The 22486-nt window shown below is 38.1% G+C and overlaps 2 protein-coding genes across 6 annotated transcripts in view; both read right to left on the minus strand.

The window, feature by feature from the left end:
* Nucleotides 1–603, minus strand: part of LOC130569626 (transient receptor potential cation channel subfamily M member 4-like) — a 51573-nt gene extending 50970 nt beyond the window's left edge. The window contains exon 1 of one of the 4 annotated variants that reach the window (XM_057359377.1): nt 421–602. In XM_057359377.1, coding sequence (XP_057215360.1) covers nt 421–483 — 63 coding nt within the window. In that variant the 5' untranslated portion in view covers nt 484–602. Of the gene's footprint in view, nt 1–420 lie in introns of all 4 variants that reach the window. The other 3 variants (XM_057359379.1, XM_057359378.1, XM_057359383.1) reach the window with 3 other exon arrangements.
* A 4725-nt stretch (nt 604–5328) lies between these two features.
* irf3 (interferon regulatory factor 3) lies at nt 5329–20663 on the minus strand. Of its 2 annotated transcripts, none has more exons than XM_057359390.1 (12): nt 20221–20663; nt 19864–20042; nt 14569–14743; nt 14420–14445; nt 14056–14098; nt 10122–10187; nt 9700–9732; nt 9344–9604; nt 9162–9261; nt 8802–9073; nt 8531–8655; nt 5329–6735 (listed from the first exon to the last, which is right to left on the minus strand). In XM_057359390.1, exons 2-12 carry the CDS (start codon nt 20026–20028, stop codon nt 6622–6624), a joined length of 1380 nt encoding a protein of 459 aa, XP_057215373.1. In that variant the 5' UTR covers nt 20029–20042; nt 20221–20663; the 3' UTR covers nt 5329–6621. The 2 variants fall into 2 exon arrangements, with proteins under 2 accessions (XP_057215373.1, XP_057215372.1); XM_057359389.1 differs by having other exon boundaries at nt 19864–20079.
* Nucleotides 20664–22486: the final 1823 nt, after the last annotated feature.

The following is a 22486-nucleotide window of genomic DNA, read 5'->3' on the forward strand; positions in this document are numbered from 1 at the left end:
ACACCATTAACATCTTTACTTATTTATATTATTGAGAATAAACGGAGTTTTTTCTGTTAATGTTTTACTGAAAATAACTGGTTTGATGATCAGTGTTTGTTTTAGCTGGGAAGTTTGACTCTTGAGTTGTTCATGTTTGTTTCTCTCTGAGGGCTGTAGCTCATATTGTTATGGGCATCATCCAGGTGACAGCCCACATCAAACCCATCTGGGCCCCATGTGTCTTTGCTGGCTGGGGTGGTTCTCCAATGCTCACTCGAAAACACCCTTTATTTCCTGCTCATTGCCCACAAAATATGTCGTAAGAAGCAGATGGTTTTGCATTTTTAAGTAAGCCTATTACACTGGAGTACGTTTTTGTAACAACACTAACGCGTTCATCAAACGAAAGTGCAATAAACGTAGTTTGAATAGCCCTACCAGGTCTGTTTTCGACATTGCGCCTACTCCACCTTCTTCGATGTCATTTTCATTCATCTCCATAGTGTTCTTGGCTTAAAAATACCTTAGGTTTGTGTAAAGTTTCACTTTAAAGCGCTCTGCAACAGAGCGTCACGTCCATTCATCTCGGCTCGACGCATGAACTAGGAAATCCGGTATTCCGAGAGTCTTTCAGGTTACCTGAGCCGCCGCCTGTAGGGTGTGGTTAGAGAGAAGAGCTTGAAGTGGCTTGTCCTCGTTGTTGTGGGTGTCGGCTCTTATACCAAAATTAGCTTATTTTATCTAGAGAGCTACACTGAAATGCGAGACAGACCTGGCATAACAAAAGACATTCTGTGAAATACAGTCCTGCTGCACACAAAATGAAGTACTTTTTAAAAGCATGCCATAATTACACACAAACTAGGCTACCACAAAGACGTAGATTAAAAACTATATATCATAAAACATAATACTATGTGGGGACAAACAAGAAATAATTATATAAAATCTGAATATAAAGTTATAAATCCTGAATATGTAAATCCGAATATATTGTTATAAGTGTGAATATGGTTATAAGTCCGAATATATAAGTCTGAATATATAAATGTAAAACCTGAATAATAGTGTCTAGACAGTAACAGAGTAGTAACAGACACTATTAAATTAAAAAGTTATGTATTATTGGAACAAACTGCTACTTTACTAAAGGCTGTCCATAGTGCCAGACGGTGCCAGAAGGTCCCCAACAGCCCTTAACATGGCTGTGTAGTTTTCGGCAGAATTGATCATAGCTGAGAGGGTTAGGAAGATTGTTAACAATCTGCTGATGAACAGTGATTTTATTGACACTTTAGCAGCAGCATGTGATAGACAAGAGACACGGGGACAATCACAGGGTCCATCTGTCCATCAAACTGCAGAGTCAGAGGTGTGCTGGTATGGAAGGTAAATCCTGCCAAATTTAAATGAATAAATGAAAAGATAAATGACGCTCTCACATGCAGCAGAGCCAACCCAAAAAGACGAGAATAATGTAAGTGATCGCTTCCATTGGTGGGAAAAACTTTGATCATAGTCCTTATGTGATTATGACATGAATACACAAATGATGAGTTTAAAAACACAGTTTGAGTAACTGTGTGTGCTGAGTGATCCCGCTTATGACAGCTAGAACATGAAGCAGGTAAGCTAAATGAGCACACAGATTGAAGTGATGCTTTTAGTTATTCGTCATTGTCTCTGTGTTGCCAGGTTTTTTGCTTTGTACCAGAAACTTAAGCACCACTTCAGCTAAGTTATGTAAGTAAAAAGTTGTCAAGTAATTATTAAAGGGCAGTAAACAGTCAGTAATGAAAAAAGAACAAATTGCAAATAGAACAGGTAACGTACAAATTATGTAAACAGTGTGTTTTTTTTGTAGGTGCAAAAGCGTTATTTCAGCATTGATTAATTCAGTAAACTAGTGAAATAAAACAAGAAGAGCGGTCACTGTTGTGCTTAATACATTTAAGACAGTGTTGTTCAACTCTTAGGATTTCTGACTGTGATTAGACGTAAAAGCCTGTGATTGTTATCATTTCCTCAGATTGTGTTCGGAGGAAACCTGGAGGCAGTGTTTACAAGGCCAATGATGAGGCACGGAGGGCTATCTCCGCCACTGAAGCCATTCTTATCAGGGTGTTCTGGCACAGAGAAGCCTCGTCCAACACAGGAGCAGAGACCCAGAGCTGGAACCCTGGCCAACAGCATCCCACAGCACATAAGGTGAGATGCCTTGCTGATGCTTAATATGAATGTATTTATACCTGGAGTAAAGCGAATGCAGCACTGACTGACAACAACGCTGTCATTGTGTTGTGTCTCTGCAGACTGTGCATAAAAGTTCCAAAAGTGAATCTGGCAAAAGCAGTAAGTGGTTTGCGCGGAGGACGAAAGACACTTTTTGTGTGTCCATAGAATAGAAGTCAATGGGCACCAACGGTGCTGTGTTACAAACATTCTTCAAAATATATATTTTTTGTGTTTTGCAAAAGAAAGAAAGGCATACAGGTTTAAAATGACAAGAGGATGAGTAAATGATAACCAAATCTTCATTTTTGGGTGAACTGTCCCTTTAAAGTCAAACTGAGCACCTGCGACAGTGGAAATTGTAGCTGTAAAGTCACACATGTGTATCAGTAAATTGAAGTTTGTGTTATGAGCTGCAGTTTTCTTTACGTACTTGTTACAACACAACAGTTTATTGGAGGTACAAAAATCATGTCGTTTCTGTTTTACTACACACGTGTGCCTGCAGCCTCGTGCCACTGGCCTAATCCCAGCCATGCTGATATAATGCCATATATTGCATTAATGTGTGATTATGCCGATTTTTTATGTTTTTTAATCCATGCAGCAGATGTTGTTTTAGAAAAACTTGACAAATTATTTTTAACAATTTAACTGTTAATCTGTGAAAATTCTTACTGTCAGTTAATGGGCCAATGTTAGCATCCTTACCTATAAACACCTGCTATGACTGTCTTACCTGTGTTAACAAAGTTACATCTATTTACAATCTACAATCTATCTATTTACTTTACAGATGGAGCATGAAGAGACGGGCCATGGACCACAGCTCTAGTTTTTCCGCACCCACACACACCCACACATTAGAGTTCCTACTCATTAAATGTTCATATGAAGGTTTGTTACGTTTTGGTGGTCAAGTTATAATTCATTGTCATAAATATAAAACTAAATGAAAATTTGTTTCTTTATTGTGCATTCCAATTAATATCAATCAAACTGCAGCTGGTTTCTTTTTATTTAAGCCATAATAACTAAAAAAATACAGCTAACTAACACAATAAAACAGAATAAACAAAATTAAAAATGGAGTTATCTCATTTTGGAACCAAACTCTTCAAATATTAATCTTTTACATTTTATAACATCTTACCAAACTGTTAATGGTTATTTTTTTAAGCTTTTATAATTCAAATACCTGTTTATATCACATGCAACTGTTGTATACTTTTTTCGTACCTGGAATGATGTTAATAAACATGACGTTGAAAGAGAATGTTGCAGGAGAAGTTGCACTGCTCATCCTAAAATAACATTTTAATAACCTAATCTAAATTTTTTTTGTTCCAAATAAACGTTCTCAGAACATTGTAGTTTTAGTCAAATGTAAGTGCAAAGAATGTTTTAGGAACATTATGCTAACCATAAATTAACGTTCCAGCAACGTTAAGCAAACTGGACTTTTCAACGTTCTTCTAATGTTCCAAATAAACGTTCTCAGAACGTTGGATTTTCAATAAATGTTTGGTAGCAAGAACGTTACAGGAACATTATGCTAATCATAAAATACCGTTCCAAAGCAAACTGGACATTTTTGGAACATTTTAAATCACGTTCCCACAACCAAAACAGAACGTTTGGGAAACGTTCTTAGAACATAAATTTGCTAGCTGGGACAGGAAACAAGATAAGATGCATTGCCTGTCTGACTGTATAATCTTGCACACACACGCGCAAACACACACGCACGCACCCGTTTTCTGTTATTTTAGTCAGTTTTTATCATGTTGATGTATGTCCAAGTGTTCGTTTTTTATTAAGTTATAAGATGTTATAAAAAAGGGGTGTGGTAACATGAGTTCTTTGTTTACGATTGAGTCATCAGGGAATATGGGCAGGACCTTGATACCGCGCTCCACTTCGTGCTCACTGCGCAGACTCTGGCGCCACTGACTATTCCATCTGTGCACGCTCAGGCTCCAAACCGACGTTTTTGCGTAACATGTCAGTGCCCATCGACGTTTTACGCTTTACGCTTAATTATCAATGGAAGGAGGTGTCACGCTTCCATGTTTTTTACAGTCTATGACACACACACACATTACATAAATATATACATATACACAGGATTTCTGAAAATAAAGGTAGATTTTTTTATTTAGTCCTACCCTGAACAACTTATTATTAAACATGAAATGTTAACATATAGTTCACACTAAAGAATAATAACAGAATTTCTAAAAATAACTCTGGTCAAAAGTTAACATCCCCCTGATTATTAATACTGTATTATGTTCCAATCAATTACAGTTTTTGTTTGGTCATTGTTTTTAAAAAGTTTCTTGTTTGTCCCGAGTCATTAAACTGTCGACTGATCTTCAGAAAAATCAACCAGGTCCTCCAGAATCTTTGCTTTTTCAGTATTTCTGTATATTTGACTCATGTCTAGCAGTAATGATGTTCAGATTCATCTGTTTACATAGAGGACAATAAAGAGACTCATACACAACTATTACAGATAAACTCATGTACTCGAACTTGTAAAAATGCACCGATACCAAAGACCGATAATTTGTGACATAACTGACTGAAATTTGCTTTGAAAGTTTGTGACAAGTAAAATTAGTAACATAAAATGATCCATTTTTTCATGTGTTTAAGGTGGAGTTGTAATTATAAAGCTATTCTATTTTTATTAGTCTCACTGTGTTGTGAAAAGGTACAGGCATCGGTACAGGAATCGGTATCAGCGGGTACCAGAAAAAAAATCAGTACTCGTACTCGGTCTTTAAAAAAGTGCTACCACAAATTCAGTGAAGCCCATGAAGGCAACACGATTAATTTAAAGTCAGGTGGGTTTAAATTGTTTGTTTTTTTGTTTATACATTAATTTTTTTCATTTAGTAATGTCTTTCAGAAATGAAATGTAAACAATTTACACCAAAAAACATTTTCAGAGGCATATACATATACACTTACATTTCCACTGCTTGTGCTAAAATGTATTTTCTGTTAAACTTATTTCTTTACTTTGTCTGTTTTTATGTCTCTGTTAAGGGCTAACTTGTTTTTTCTCTAAAGCTGCTTTGCAACAATGCAAAAAAAGTCAAAGGATCTTGTAACAATGTTATTTAATGCGCACAAATAGATTAAATGTGGCATGTGTTACAACATGACCCCGGGAGACTGAGGGTAGGTGCGCACACAAACAGTTCATTCCACACACAGGGAGAACAGGTGAGTAATCCACAGGGAAACAGCTCTAACTAACAAACCAAAATTGCCTGGTTTATTTAGTACTCTTGTTTTATGAAATAGCCTTCAGGGTACACCCCTACATGACAATGGGATGGCTTGGTGGTAGTGGCTTCTTTCAACAGGATAATCCACGCATGCTACCATACTGCACACATTGCGCAGGAATGCTTGAAGAACGAGATGAAGATTTCAAAGTTCAGTGTTTTGGTTCATCTGTTTTTAACGGATTCAAGCTAGAGAGCTACACACACAGGCTGTGTTCCAACAACAAGAAGCAAGTAACTGAATTTTGTGTTACTTTTAACTGAACATGTGTTGTCCCGTTCATTTGTTTAACACAAAATCAACATAAAATAAATCAAAATGCATATTTACAGTGTGCTAATAATTAAGGCCCAATCCCAATTCTATTTTCTACCCCTTCGCCTACCCCTCGCCCCTTGAAACAAAGTGGCAAGGGGAAGGGTTACCAATTTTCCGCTAAGAAATGGGACACCACCACTACACTGGTATACGTCATCATATTCATCATTTGCTAGCTCCTAACGTTACGTCAGAGGACATGTGCCAATGCACCGGGTATATGACATAAAAATATATTTTCTAATATCGTGCAATCAGTGCTGTCCGCTAGCAAACTTTAGCAATTTTTTTGCAAACGTTAAAAGAACATCACCGTAAATACAAACTCAAGATTGAATGTAACATACATAAAATGGAAAATTGTCCTAAACATCCTTATTAATGGCAAAAATAACTTACATTAGGGTCTGCTTGCTCGAGTGAGCAGCCATGTTGGAAATTTCTCTTAGCCCTTAGTTTGAAGTGAGGTCCCGAAAAATCTTCGTTTGAAGGGCTATCTGGCCCTTCCCCTTACCCCTTCAACCAAAAGAGAATTGAGACACCCCTACCCCTTCACGTGCCAAACAGAGGGGTAGGGGAAAGTGTAGGGGTAAGGGGTAGAATTGGGCCTAACACATCCTTTTTAAAAGTGTACACAGAAATATAATCAGGTCATTTAGACAACAAACAGGATGCATCATGATTATAAATATTACCTTAGTACAGTTGTATTAACTCAAGTCAACAGTTTAAGAAAATAGTTTCGATTCAAGAGGCCCAGTTGTTTCCATTACTAAAGTGAGCCTTCTAACACAACTCCATCATTTGCTCCAAAGAGACTTGAAGCTCCATTGACTGCAGTGAGGAAGCACCACGTGCAACAGCCATCATCTTCAAATCCTCCAGAGAAGTCAGAACAACCTGATCAAGAGGGAGAGTGATTGGGTTAGACAAATATTCCTCAAAAGAACAGGTGGGTGACTAAAACGAAGTGTGCTTATTAACGATCAAGCCACAAAGTGGCGTAGATACCTATTGCTTTCACACACGTTTTTGCCTATAACCTTTGAACCGTACATCCTAGAAACAAAATTCATTTTTTGTCTCTGAACGAATGTGATTTGATGCTGTATCATCGCCAAACTTTGTGTATCGACACGAAACTTGGAACAGGTCATTGGAGTCATGACCTGAGGTAACATACACAGTTTCATACACAGCGCCACCTACTGGTCCAGAGATATAAAAAATGGCTGTTTTTGCTTATAACTTTTGAAAACTTTTGTGGTTCTTGTGGCAGAATCATGGCAGAGCCTCATGTTTTGTGTGGGGAGAGGCATGTTAGTGTTGGTTCTAACATAACATGCACTCTCTCCGGTCTCGTCTTTGGCCCTGCCCCTCTCGTTTCCTTGTTTAGCTTTCCATTAGTGTTTCATTCCCGACACCTGTCCCTTGTTAATTTCCTTTGTTAGTTCCCCTATTTAATGCCCTTGTGTTTTCTGTCCTGTGCTGATTCGTTTTGTTCTACTTGCGTATTTGCTCTGTTTGCCTTGTCTACCATGTACTTTACCATTTGGATTACCTTTAGTTCTTTTCAGTGTGAGTTTAGTTATTCTGTTTCCCTTATTTTTTGCCCCCTCGTGGGAAGTCTTTTGTTTTTGTTCTTGTTTTGTTTATCGTGATTTCCCCATTGTGGGTTTTTGTTTTGTTAATAAAGTTTTGTTAACCCTTTCACTGCCTGCTCCTGGGTTCTGCCTCACCAATCCTGACAAGTAACCAGCTGGAGTGCCCTTCATGCTCCTCTAGAGGGCACTCTTCACATCACCCAGACTGCCATTATATTACTATTACCCATAACCCTTTGCCGGATTATTGTTTCATCAATTACACCTGTGTCTTGATGTCTGGTTGTGTCCATTTAATGCTAGGGCCTCACCAAAAGAAATCTTATAAGAGTTTCAAACTGTGAGAGATCACAAACATGAAGACAAAAAATCTTTTTTTTTTGTTTTGCTCCTATAATGTGTGGTGTGCCGTGATGTGACGAAGAAAGCATACCACACACAAACAGATTTTCAAACAGAGTCCCACTGTGACCACAGGAAATCTTGCAAATTCTCTCGAGATTTCAGAACAAGTTTTATTATTATTTCACTGTATTTTTATCATATATGTATTCAATATAAACAAATGTGTACATAAAACCTTTTTTTGTATATCTGGAACCGCTTTAATATTGTACTCGTCCAGATACTGGAGAGAGAGAGCGCGTTGGCACTAAAACTGGAGAGAGCGAGCGAGAGCGCGTTTTACTCTTTTACTCAATGATGAATAAATTTACAGTTAATCCGCGGGTCACATGTGTTCCAATCCCGCGTTTTTATTGATCTTATGTAATATTCTAATTTTCTGAGACACTGAATTTTGGGTTTTCATTATCTGTAAGCCATAATCATCAAAATTTCAAGAAATAAAGGCTTGACATATTTCACTCTATATGTAATGAATCTATATAATATATTGGTTTTACTTTCTGAAATGAGTGACAAAAAATATTGACCATTTTCATGATATTCAAATTTTTTGAGATGTACCTGATACCAAAAATATTTAATCTAAACTACACAAACACAAGTCATGTCTTTTAAAGGCAAGTTAATGTATTACTTTTTGAATAACAATAAATTCTGGTCATGGAGCAATGCTTTACGCTAACCTCTATCATGATGAGTTTCTTCTCCCATGGTTTCATTTTAGGGTCTGGCCATTTTTCTCCCAAAAAGAAGTACAGGGTGTAAGATGGTGACGGTCCACTGTTATTTTTTATAAACTCCATCAAACCTAATAGAAGGACATAATCATTCATGCAGCACGTTTTCCTGGTCGCCAATCTTGAGAAATAACCCGAACATTCACAAAAAAACAAATATATACTTGTAATGCACAATTGTACTATTTATGATTTTGATTATGTGACGTTAATTCACCTGATATATAGTCCTTAAATAAGTATATGACTTCAGGCGTGTTTTTAGAGAGTTCTCTGGCTCTTTGGCTCTTTTCATGTTTGCAAAGACCCCAGAAGACCTTGCTTTTTCCCCAACGGTGGCTCAAAACCACTCCATCTGATCTACGCAGCTCCAAACCCCCCAGATTCTCCAGGATTTCTTTAGTAAGCGTTGCCTGCATCTGATCGTGAATATTATCTGGACTAGGTAGATTCACCACTGGCACAGTGCTCTCCATTGCACTGGAGTCCCTGCAGGGGTACAACATTTATCTATATAAAACATGATCCTTGGCAGTAGTTTTAAGATTAGTAAATGAAGTACAAGAAAAAAACTAACATGCTTCCCTGATACACCAGTCGGAAACCAGCATCATTCTCCAACAAATGATCTAACATCATCTTCCCTTTGTAATAAACCTTAATCTGAAAAAACGTTTCTGTAAAGTAAATTAGTGACAACATAAAAATACAATAAAAAGCTATTCAAGTAATCAAACATCAGAAAGTAATGTATCCTACCTAATGTACCAGTCGCACAATAATTAGCAGCCTGATTACCCACATGTTCCCCATCTGGGTAGTATTGTGCCGTCTCATCGGTTCTTTCAGCTGCTTCAAATTGTCCCATTTCTGTCTGCTCTAACCCACTAATAGCAGCTGAAGTTCTGTAACATTCCTGTACTGAATGCACCATTTCTGTAGAACTCCTTTTAGTAAACTGCGGTGTAGCAAAAGGACTGGTTTCTTGGTACAGTTCTTCTTCAACCTGTCCAACAAAACCTAAAAACCAAAAAAAAAGAGTTTACTCATTTTGAAAAAGTGAGCTTAATGGGATCGTTTTCACAGAAATAAAAATTGTTTTATCATTTATTCACCTTCGTGCCAATCCAGACCTCTATGACTTTCTTCTGCAGAACACAAAAGAAGGTCTTTTAAAGAACATTAATAACCAAACAACCATCGTATAGACACAAACCACTGACACATTTCTTAAAATATATTTTTTGTGTTCCACAGGTTTTTAACGACAGAAGGGTAAATAAATATATTTTTAATTCATTTTGAGAAAATTTATTTTTGGTTGATATGTTCTTTTAAGAACAATTATCTTCAGAAATTTTGGGATGAACTTTAAAGCTGACAAAAATCATAAAACATTTTGGAGTACACTGGATTAACTAATAAGGATTTAACATAGCGGTGGCAAAATTGATGCCAAAAAAATTGTTGAGTTATAATCTTAAAAACATATTCAAAAGAATAAGAGAAGACAGAGAAAGATGGGAATTTACAGTACCTTGTGTGGAACTATCCTGGAGGTTAAGGTCAAGAAAACAGCTGTCCAAATCATGGGATGGGAGAGCTATTATGCATACAGAGTAGACACAAGAGATAAACAAATCATACTGTAATAACTGTACATAATGTATAATGTAACATGATTAATTTAATAACAAATTGTAGATTAAGAGACATTTATTACATTATAAACTCACAAAAACAAATAGTCATAATGCTATCATTTTAATAGCTTATTTAAAGAAGAGACACTGTATTGTGCTGTATACCTTTAGATTTTTATAATTTAATTTAGAATAAATAAAATCTTTAGCTACCTATAAAATGCACCAGATTTTGCATTAGCTTGATCAAACCAAGTATGACAAAGTATTAAAAGTATGTCAAGTGTTTTCACAAAATTCAAAGAATAACTGTAAATAATCATATTATCTGCCTTAGGTTAAAGGGATAGTTCACCCAAAAATCAACCTTTTTATCATTTTTACTCACCCATGTCATGTTCTACACATTTTAAGACCTCCCTGCCTCTTTGGAACACAAATAAAGATATTTTTGATGACATCCGAGAGCTTTCCAGGCCTTCTCAAAGATATCATGGTAATTCTCTCTGTCAAGGTCCGGAAAAGTACTAAAGACATCATTAAATTGGTCCATCTGATCATAGTGGTTCAATTGCATTTTTATGAAGCGATGAGAGTACTTTATGTGCGCAAAAGAAAACAAAATAACGACTTTAATTAACATATTCTTCTCTTCAGTCTACGACAAGTGTTCATGAGAGTAACACCACACTTGCGCATTAGGGTCGTGCCGAGCGGGCATGCATGCGCCACGATAGCACCATGACACATGCGCATCTGGGTTGCGCGCTCAAACGTTGCATGATGTATGCATTGGGGCACAACCTGGATGCGCATGTGTCGGGGTGGTCTTGTGAACTCATGTCGGAGACTCACAGGGAAGATGGGAGGTCTTAAAACGTGTAGAATGTCATGTGGGTGAGTAAAAAAATGACAAAATTCTGATTTTTGGGTGAACTATCCCTTTAAACAGCAGCACAGTGCACAAGCAAAGATAAAATATAGTTGCAAAATATAGCTGCAAGCCCAGATGACAGGCCCAGGTGCCACTATATTGTGGCTCTCAGAAAACAATGTTCAAGATATCAATATGTTCACAATTTAGCATCTTCAATGTCTTGGCATCACGTTTGGTGACAATTGGATGAAACCTCTAGGAGGAGTATTTAAAAGTTCACCACAAGCAATTGTCAAAAAAAATCCTTAAATTCAAAATGGCCGACTTGAGTGGAGCTAATGACTGTAATTTTTCAAGTTGTTTGGTTTGGTGAGAACAATAAATGCCTCCATGGTTTACCATCTGGGTCTGCTCTACATGCGACTTCTCCGGTATTGGCTAAATGCCTGTGGACTGCAGACTATGTCAGATATTACCTTCCACAGATGTTTTGATTACACACGGGGCACTGTGCCTTCTGTCCTTAAGCCTTAGGTGGCTGCTATCACTGCTTTCAACCAACAGATGGATGGGTGCTCATTAGGCAGGTATGACGTGGTGGTCATATTTCTGAGGAGCGCTCTCCTACTTTGCCTTCATGGGACCTCACATTGGTACTCAAAGAACGATCACCTGCTGCTGCTGTTGAGTAGGTTAGAAGAACTCTCTTAAAAGAGCTCTTTTACTTGCCCTTGCTTTAGTCAAGCACATAAGGAATGTGCACGTGTTCTCTGTGGACTCTGATTGTTTACAGTTTGAGCCAATGACTGTAATGTCATGTTTAAACTAAAGAGGGGTTAGGTAGTCACTCCTAACACTGTTTGGAGCACAGGTTGTAGCCGAAGCAGATTTCTCACTTGAGCTTTCAACCAAGTAAAGGTTCAGCAAGCATTGCATCTGCTTCATTCTTTGCGCGTTTACATTAAGCACTCTGTCTTGTTTCTGTAATCGGTTTAGAAACAACAGCTTCCTTGGCTTGTGGATGTGATAGCTTCAGCTCATAATAGACTGCCTTACTAGGCTGCATACCAACTCTACAAGAACCTGGAGTGATCTGGCTGGTCTTCGCTTTGTAGTGCTCACTACTGTTTACTGTGTAGTGCTCATGTACTCTTGGTACTAGTGTTGTCACGATACCAAATTTCGGTACCAGTCGGTACTAAATGTGACGATACTTGCATTTCCCGCTATCGTTTTGAGCGCTGTTGAGCAAATTATGAAAGACCTCTGATTGGCTATTGTGTTTCTAAGGTCATCGGATATGTCTTTGAAAGGCTCCTTACTGAGCGCTTGCGCAACCAAACCCGGAAGCGCGTGAAATGATCATTGCATTGCACTCTCTACCGAGCGCTTACACAGATACACACAAAAGTGTTTGATTTTTACTTTGATAGACTTTCAAACACTTCTGTGTGTATCTGTGTAAGCGCTCGGTAGAGAGTGCAATGCAATGATCATTTCACGCGCTTCCGGGTTTGGTTGCGCAAGCGCTCAGTAAGGAGCCTTTCAAAGACATATCCGATGACCTTAGAAACACAATAGCCAATCAGAGGTCTTTCATAATTTGCTCAACAGCGCTCAAAACGATAGCGGGAAATGCAAGTATCGTCACATTTAGTACCGACTGGTACCGAAATTTGGTATCGTGACAACACTACTTGGTACCCTGAAATAAAAATGCTCAGAGCCACTGTGCTACCCTCATTGGACCCCTTCAGGGTGACAAAAAGAGATTTTACTAATACAGACGGAAATTAAACCTATTCAGTGTAACGTATTTGCCATCTGTCTGTTCATTCTTATTTTATCCTTATGTGCTCGTGCAATTGTTTGTTTTCAATCGGTTCATGGCTTATAAATGCAGTACATGGCTCAGCTTCAGCAGAGTTGATCTTCACTTTTCAAATGTCGTGAATATACTGAATTCCCCAGTGTCAGCTACTGATGCAATGTCAAGTTAACCATACTCAATAGGGAACATCTCCCAGAGGTGCGTTCCACTTCACTTTTAAACAGGCCCTCACAAACTTCCCCAAGCACTTCCTCTCGGGGGAATCTCCACTGCAAATTTGAAGTGTGTTCCACTTTGTGAAGTGGACAAGGGAAATTTACAGAAACAGACCCTCGTTCCCTAGATTTTGACCAAGGGAGCGAGTCTACTTCATATGTACAAAACAACCAGCTCTAATGTATATCCCACAATTCAACTTGATTGTGACGTCACAGCAGATTACGCTTAAAGCCACAATATGTATATCTGGACCGCTAGATGGCGCACTTTCGAAACAACAACAAAAGGCGAAGCTACATGACGTTATGTAGGAGAGTGTAATTATGGGACATTTGGGATAATGTAAGTACACAACTGCATGAAATATATCACACTGTGCAAGTGATTTTGGGATATTTCATAACAAAATTATTCCATATTGTGGCTTTAACTGTAGTGTATTGTATATTAATTTTTTTGAATAAATCGCATAATAGTGTATATTACCTTAATTATGTTATGATTTAATTGGATAATACTTGTAGCTAGCTTAGCCTATGTTTGGGCTACAGTCAAAGTCTACTATTTACTATTGATGTTTTGCTTGTGTAGGATTTTTTATATTTTCTGCAACAACTTATATGCATATAGAATAAAACAAATTCATAAGTGAATAGGGGTCTATATAAAAAATCAGCTTCATAGTGAGTACAAAGTGATCAAGTGCGTTCCATTTAAACCTTTTTCACGAGTTCCGCCAGTAGTGGTCACTCGTGCAATGTAAGCAATGACGCACATCAGAGTCAACAAGACTAGGGGAAGTTTGTAAGGTAAGGGCATAAACATTTGGAGTGGAACGCAGCCCCAGTACTAACTGTAACCAAAAAAAATGCAAAAAATATACATAAAAACGCTGTCTTACTGGTGAAGACTTCTTCATCCCCTAAATACAGTTCTTGTGAGTCCTAAACACGAAAATTTGATAACAAAGGTTGTTTAATAGTGTCCAAAAGACAATGGATAAAAGCAAGTCATGCACATTATGAAAGATGTAGTGATACAATGCACAAAAATACACGTTTTAAATTGGTATTTGTTTTAAATAACTACACATTCCACTAATGTAATTAAACTAATAATCAATTATTCAAAATACTGTTTGAGTAAAATAACAACTGTATTTATAGCAGTCAACTTATAACATTTTCTTTTCTGTTTGTGATTGCAACATGAATCCATTCCTACATGATCTATAAAACCTAATAAGGGATGAAACAGATACTCACATCATTTTCTTGAGACCTCTCAGAGCCTTGAGGTATAAAGACAGAGCAGAAATACTACATTTATAAAAGTTTAGTATTCAGATTTATGCTGATTATTTGATATCCACAATTTTACTAATGACCTCAATAACAAGTATGATGTATCCTACCTGCAGAATTTGATTCAGTTGGAAATATATATACTTTATGGGGGTTAGCGGCATCATTCTTGTTGTCCAATATCATCCTAAAGCCTTTGGCTCGAAGAGCACTTCGGAAATTTCTCTTCCAAACACAGTGGTCTTCATTTATCTTGCCATCTCTGGATGTAGTTTGAGCCCATGCCTGACTCAGGAGTTAAGACAGAAAATAAGTACTGCTGCCAAAATGTGATATGGCGGTTTTATAATATATTAGCAATACGGTATGTGTAACCATTTTATTTACTTATTGTAATGTACTAACTGTCAGGACTCTGTCCTTCCTGATTTCGAGTTCTTTAACTCTATGGACAGGGTCGTGACAGAACCATGTCCTGCGGGTGTTTTGTGTGGAGATGCGTGGCTTTTGTTTACTTTTTGCCACGTGTCCTCCGGTCTTGTCTCATAGCCCCGCTCTCTAGTTTCCCTGATTCTTTCCTTGATTGTTTTATCCTCGTCACCTGTCCCTCGTCTCTGTAATTATCCTCTGTGAGTTTTTCCCTATTTAATGTTCCCCTCAGTCTCTAGTTTTTGTCGGTTCATTGTTCTATGTTTCCTGCACGATGGTCGTTTGTGAAGTTCTCGTTCTTTCTGCCTTGTCTTGCCCGTTTTGTGAGTTTGGTCTTGTGTATAATTTATAGTTCTCGTTTTTGCCCCCTTGTGGGAAGTTTTGTTTATCTTTTGAAAAGTCTCTTATGTTTTTGTTACCCCCACCGTGGGTTGTTTGTTTTGTTTTTGTTTAAATAAATCATTTTTTAAGTTAACCCCTTCATCGCCTGCCTGCATTTGGGTTCTGCCTGACCACAGATCATAACACTAACTGGTAATAAAGTGTTTTCCCTTGTCCTGCACATTACAAAAACAAACTTGGCTATGCCAATCAACAGGCCCAACATTCAACACAACCTTTTACCACCACTTCGCACTCAAAATGGCTGCCAGGAGTTCTTTTTAGACATGGCCCCACCCACTATGGACTAGTGTTGTAGTCGAGACCACCAAAACCGAGACCAAGACAAGACCGAGACCAGAGGGTGTCGAGACCAAGACAAGGCCGAGACCAAGACCAGCACTGCCAAAATTCATTCAAAAGATCCACAAAACACTAAAAAGTCATAACAAAATAATAATAGAAGTAACTTGGGTGATTTATTGTGCAGAAATGTATGTGTAGGATGTTTTATGTTCCATGTTTTATCACCCACTACTGTAACATATTAAAATTTTTGTGCAGGTAAAAATTTCAACAGCTAAACATTACAAAAAAAAGGTAAATACCCAAGATAAATTTGTCTGTGACCTTCAACAAAACAAAACATTCAGTGACTTAATAAGTTTCATTGCTTTTTTATCTAATCAATAGCAAAATACTGTAGCTGTCTGTTGCTCAGAAATGCACAAAAGTTCAGATTTGTTCTAGATTTGTTTGGGACTAGCCAAAATAGAACAAAAACTTGTGTTTAATTGTGTCTAAAACTTAAGTCACTTATCAAGTCAAGGTCAAGATCTCATCTCATACAAGTACCTTTTTTCCAATCACATCTCGGATATTGTGGGCCTTTGTGTGTATTCATTTTGTTGACAGATTTCTTAAAGACAATCCCCCAGAGACCAAAGACAGTCGAGACCGAGACAAGACCATCAAAAAATACTACAAAACTACTATGGACATACCATTTTTAAATGCTAGGGGTACATGAGTACTCTAACCAGGCAAAATTAACAACAATAACAAAATAACAACTGTACAATTGTACCAATAAACAAACAAATGAATCATTAAATGAATGAAAAGACAGAAATAAAACAGAAATAATTAAAAAAAAATAATGTTCTCACTCGCCATGAGTGCTCTAGTTATGCGAATGAGACGTCATGGTGTATAGGACACCTGTAGGGCGTCAGACTCTCGTGCAGAATTACACTGATCGTCACTTAGAACCCTGCTCTGAGCAGATGTCAGTTGGAATGGCTGCACGTCAAAATGACCTGTTTATTTTATCGCTTCATTTCTGCATGTATGTCTATATTTATTCATTTCTTTATTCATGCACTTTATTTATACACTTTATTAAGTCATTTCTCATCGTCCATAGAAAATAATGCTCTGATGTAATAAGCGTACGGTGGCTGATGTTATTGATGTAAGGATGGATGAGATATATTTTGATAAATCTAATTCACTGTAAAGAAGAACGGTACAGTTTTAATAAAAACGCACAGGGAAATGACAAAATTCCATTTGGGTACTAAATTGCTCTCCTGAAACCAAAGTACATACCAATGAATGAATGCAGCCTCTTCATGAGTCCTCTATAAAGGCACATATGACATAAGTCACTGAGACGGTCTATGTGTGATCAAAATGTGTGCCATGAATGACTGTATTAATGAATGAAGGAATGAGATACACCATTGCACTTTAAAAGGGGGAGGAGATGGAAAAAAAATTGAAACTCTTCAAATTAAAATAAACTGTTCAAAGTAACATGTGGTGTGTCTTTCTTTAAACAAGAAACATGCATACATTTAGACAAGTAACAATAATTATACAAACAAAATAACAAAACAACACAAAGGTACATAGCCTTTTGAAAGAGATGGTTCTCGCCGGCCTTTAGATTGTGTAAATGTGTAAAATAGTTCTAGTCACAGTTAGTCTGTGACATTTCCCCCTTCCTCTCCAGACACCTCTTGAGGTGTCCTTCAGAGAAAGTCAGCTGTACAGTTTTCAGTCCCAGCTCTGTAAGGCCCTTCAAAATCTAAGGGCTGGATGGCTAGAAACCACCTTGTGATTCGGGCAACTGTATCTTTCATTCGGCCCAAACAGGCCAAAGCCCGGTGACCAGTCTCTAAGCAAAACTTGCGTCCCAGTAAATAATACTGCAGACAGTCCAATGCCCACTTAACATCAAAAAAACTCCTTCTGTACTGATGAATACTTCCTGGCACACAGATTTTAAAGGCCATATGCAAAGGTTCTCCTCCCTCAATAACACGCTGGTTGAGACGCCTGTCACAAGTGCCCTGGTTATCAATGATTCTATTTTATGAACGTTGAAATAGAGGCACCAGCAGGCACCATAGTCGAATGTATACCAGGAGCCAGAGCGCCTGACATTAGATCAAAGCTAAATGCACCTCCTAATGGTAAACGTAAATACTCTAAGGCCCGGTTTCATAGACAAGGCTTAGCCTAAGCCAGGACTATGCCTTAGTTAATTTAGGCTATTTAAGTCGCTTTTATTAAAATGCCGTAGAAAAAAACATTACTGATGTCCATCTTGAAACAAAACAATGGCACTGACATATTTTAAGATACGTCAGGGCCAGTTATTTTCAGTTAAGACATCTCAAAATTAATTTTAGTCTGGGACTAATCTTAAGCCTTGTCTGTGAAACCGGGGCTAAGAAAGTTATGCACGTCGGCACTAATGATGTTCGACTTCATCAGTCAGAGATCGTAAAAGATCATGTTAAAGAGGTGTGCGAGCTCGCAAAAACACTGTCAGACACTGTAATATGCTCTGGTTTTATAGAATATTTGACTAATTTTGGAGGAGACCAGGGCCCATATTTATCAAGCTTCTCAAAGTGCCATTTTAGTCTTAAGTGCTGAGAACTCATGAAATGTCCTCCTTCTTCCAAACTTAAGTATAAAAGCAAGTTATCAAAATTGAAAGCTTAGAATCACTCTTACTCTCTCAATTATTTAAGACAGCTCGAGAGGTCTCAAGTGCTTAGGAGTTGCCACTAGGGGCTTGTGATGGCGCTGAGGAGACCATGTGGTGGATGGAGGGGTTGGCCAATGCTACCTTATCATTCCACATTATACACGCATAAATACGGTACTCCCCTGCATAGGCGCAATTACGGATGTCACTTTTTTAAAGTATGAATTTGCGAAAGGCATTTATTAATAAAACAACATCTACACATCAGGGTGCCACAGACTGCAGACAAGAGGTAGATTCCAAAACCTTTTTAGTAGATCCAACAACAAATGGGAAATCCAACGGGTTAACATACAACGTAACACTTCAATACCAGACACAGAACAAAGGAACAGATTGAGTATATACAGTATAGTCCATGGGTGATGAGGCTGATGACGGTCAGGTGTGGGGATTGCAGACGAGACACAGGTGCGGGAGCGTAAAGGATCGTGGGAAGTGACGTTTTGGGGGAAAACACGGGGAGAAACAGAAGGGAACCGCTACAGAACTCCCCCTCCCGGAAGGCGTGTCCTCGTGCCTATGATGTAACAACTCGGGAGGGGGGGTGTGCGACCTGGAGGCTGACGGGGAACATGGATACAATGGACAGGACGGGAAGCCTCCAGGACGGTGCTACCGGCACCAAGGTTCAAGGGGGTCCATGGAGGTGCCGGTAGCTCGGGCGGCCACGGAGGTGCAGACATGTCGGGGGTGCCACGCGCTCAGGGGGCCAGGGAGGATCCGGCATGTCGGGTGGCGAGGAGACGAGGAACCGTGGCGAGAAGACGAGATTTGGACTTATAAATAAATGTTTTTATTACACAGAGTAAAGTTCTGTTTGGTACCGGCACCGAATTCCACAGCGTTCACGCGCATTTTAGTTGCATTTTTCAAAATGACTGTAGCTGTTTCGTGACACTTTTAAAAAGCGATTTCTACTAAAGAGAATATCTCCCTTTGCAGTGGACTTTGAATGCTGTAACATTGTAGACGTTTCTTTATACTCAGACGGCAACATTATACACTAACTCTGTTTGAAAAAAGGGATTCACATACTATGATACCTTTAATTGGTACACTTACCCTATTGCATCATGTGAAAACCGTTATTACATTATGAGCACAGGATTATATTACGTTAATAATTGTACTTATTACATAATGTGCAGTTATTACGAGTTAATACAGTATATGCCTATTCATATATTACCATGTATCTATGTAGAATAGTATTGACCCTATCGACTACAAGGTACTTCAAACAGTAATACAGGGTAATACCATACCTTTAGTACTTTAGAGTGAATAGTGTAACTATTTGTAAGGATGAAGAGTACCAAATAAAATTAACATGAATAATAATTTGAACAGTCTCATACAACATGTTTTGATGGTCTGGACATGATTTATTCACAGAGTGGTATGTGGGTAAATATTACAAATGTTTGTGAAAAAGAAAGGCCCTAGCGAAGTGTAACTGAATAGAGAGATAACAGAGAGAGGAATGTACTAATAAAACAGCACGACGACAAATATTGATAAGACTTGCCTTGAATATGAGTCCATCATCATTGTTAGAGTCCTGCCTCAAAGCATGCTTCCAGGGAATGCTGAACGTCGTCCTTTCTTTATTCTTCCAACACACTCCAGGGTACTTTCCACTTTGGATCTGTTCGTACAACCAAGGTACGAAGAGTGGTTTAGTTTGGGCCATGGTACAGACTACAGCTACACAACCCACAACAATGAAGAGTTAGACAGACACCTGCACAAACAAGACAGTCTGTTGCAGATCATGCTGAAGTAGTCTCGTCTTGAAGGAGTATAATAGTATAAAAAAGTATAAAGGTGAATAAAATAGAAAAATAACGACAAAAACTCTCTTAGCATTTAACCGAGAACTTACCTCCGATCAATAAGTATAGACGACAATATTGTAGGGATTTTGCTTTTTCAAGTAAAAGTTTTCAATCCATCAAGTGTCACACGACGATAAGCGAGAACGGAGTTTTGATACGGATCTTAATTCAGTACTTTACGCCTTAAAACCTAACATTCCCCGGAAAATACATGTTAGTTTCGATTTCCCATTTTCACGTCACTGCTCACGTTGCTCCAAAGAGCAGTGCTGCGTCCCAATCCGCATACTATCCGTCCTCAATAGTATTCGAAAGTAGAATACATGTGTACAAAATCGTAGTATGTTGAAAGTAGTATTCCAAAGACTCCTGGATCGTCTACTAATTCCGGTAGAAAAGTCCAGACGATGGACACTCTAGATGCGTTCCAATTGATAGGGTTCCTACGCAGTGTTCACTGCTGCCTACTCCCCGAGCACGGGATATCCGTTGAAGTGGATTTCGCCGACACAAACAAAACGCTCAGTTGGAATGCCCTGCAACGTCATCAAAGAAAGGCAGCAGCACGGTTGCGCAGATTATAACATAAATGAATATTTTAAAAATTAAAATTTAAGAGAAATATACATAACACGCATTATGTATCTAATCAATATAATCTTAACGTTTGTTTATGTTTGTATTTATTATTTGACTGATGCAGCTTTGATCATTTGAAACTCTACTGTTATGCAATATAAAAATAAATTTTAATTTGGTCAGCTATGTGAAGATGAGTTCTTAATCCACAGTCTCTCAGTTTTTTCCCCTATGTGGTGCAGCCGTAAACATTCCTGAGGTAAATAACATAACATTATAAAAAAAACTGCTGCTTACTTATAATAGCAAAATGGATGAATCCTTACATGCATATGAAAACTACTTTTTATTTGCACAAAATATAAATACGAATAAATACATTCATCATCTCAAGTGTGTAGCCTACATAATAATAATGCTACAAAGAGTAAAATAACATATTTATGTGAAGCAAACCTGTCAAGGCTCGTGGTGGGAAGAAGCCAATTGCAGGCAGGCGTGAAGGGGTTAACAAAACACTTTTATTATAAACAAAGAACAAAACAAAAACCCACGAGGGGGTAACAAGGACAGACTAATATATATATATAACTGAAACCAAAAACTTTCCACGAGGGGAACACAAAAACAGCAGGACAAGGATAAACTAAAACTCACACGACACAACTTCTCACAGACAGGCAAGGTAATCCAAGGGAGCTCACATCAAACACGATACAGGACCACAGTACATACAACGTAATCCAAGAGCACAAGACAAAGAAACATGAGGGCATTGTAAAGGAGAGACAAACGAAGGATAATTCACGAGGGCAGGTGGGGAACATTAGACACGGCAGGAAAGCAACACATGAGACGAGAGGGGCGGGGCTAATGACGAGACACTGGAGAGAACGCATATTATTGTCAAGAGGACAATAATATGTTTCTCTCCACACATAACCAAAGGCTTTGTCATGGCTTTGCCACAGGACCAAGAGAAACATGACTAATAGAGGCAGAGCCATGACAAAACCACAGTATTCAATATAATTAACAATAATTAAAGCCCCATTGAAATAAAAAATTACAATGCCTATTTTGTCATGAAATATTGCAGTGTTTATTGTTAATAGTTTATCAATGTGGGTCATTCTCTTTTTTAAAGGGGTGGTGCAAAGGTGTGTCATGCATTCTGACTTCTTTACACTGTTAAACGTGCTGTCTTCTCATGCTTAACGTTGTCAACTTGTCAAAAAACCAGTTGGGCGTATTACGTAGTATTTCTGTGCTCGATACACTCCCCCAGCGATCGTACAGGTTTCGGAAAGTTTTTTTCGAACATATAAAACTGTTTTGGCAATAATCGCTTATTTGGAATGCCCTGCAACGTCATCAAAGAAAGGCAACAGCAGGGTTGCACAGATTATAATACAAATAAATGTTGTAACTTTACTTTTAAATGTAAGATAAATATAATATAGGTATACATATAGGTAACACGCATTATGTAATCAATATAATCATAGCTTTTGTTTATAATTATTAGGGCCTCTATTGTTCTTGTCAGCATTATTATTATTCTTCCGTTTAACCAGTGGTAGTCTATGGTAGCCCTATGAACCGTACGTAGGAAAATGGTGAAAATTTACACACTCGTTGAGGTGGTACTCATTAGTCACTTGACCAAGTATGGGGTCTCTAGCACTCACTCTATAGCGCCACCTACAGTTCAAAAATGCACTTTTCAAACGG

Source organism: Triplophysa rosa, linkage group LG18 (assembly GCF_024868665.1).
Source record: "Triplophysa rosa linkage group LG18, Trosa_1v2, whole genome shotgun sequence".
Classification (NCBI taxonomy): Eukaryota; Metazoa; Chordata; class Actinopteri; order Cypriniformes; family Nemacheilidae; genus Triplophysa; species Triplophysa rosa.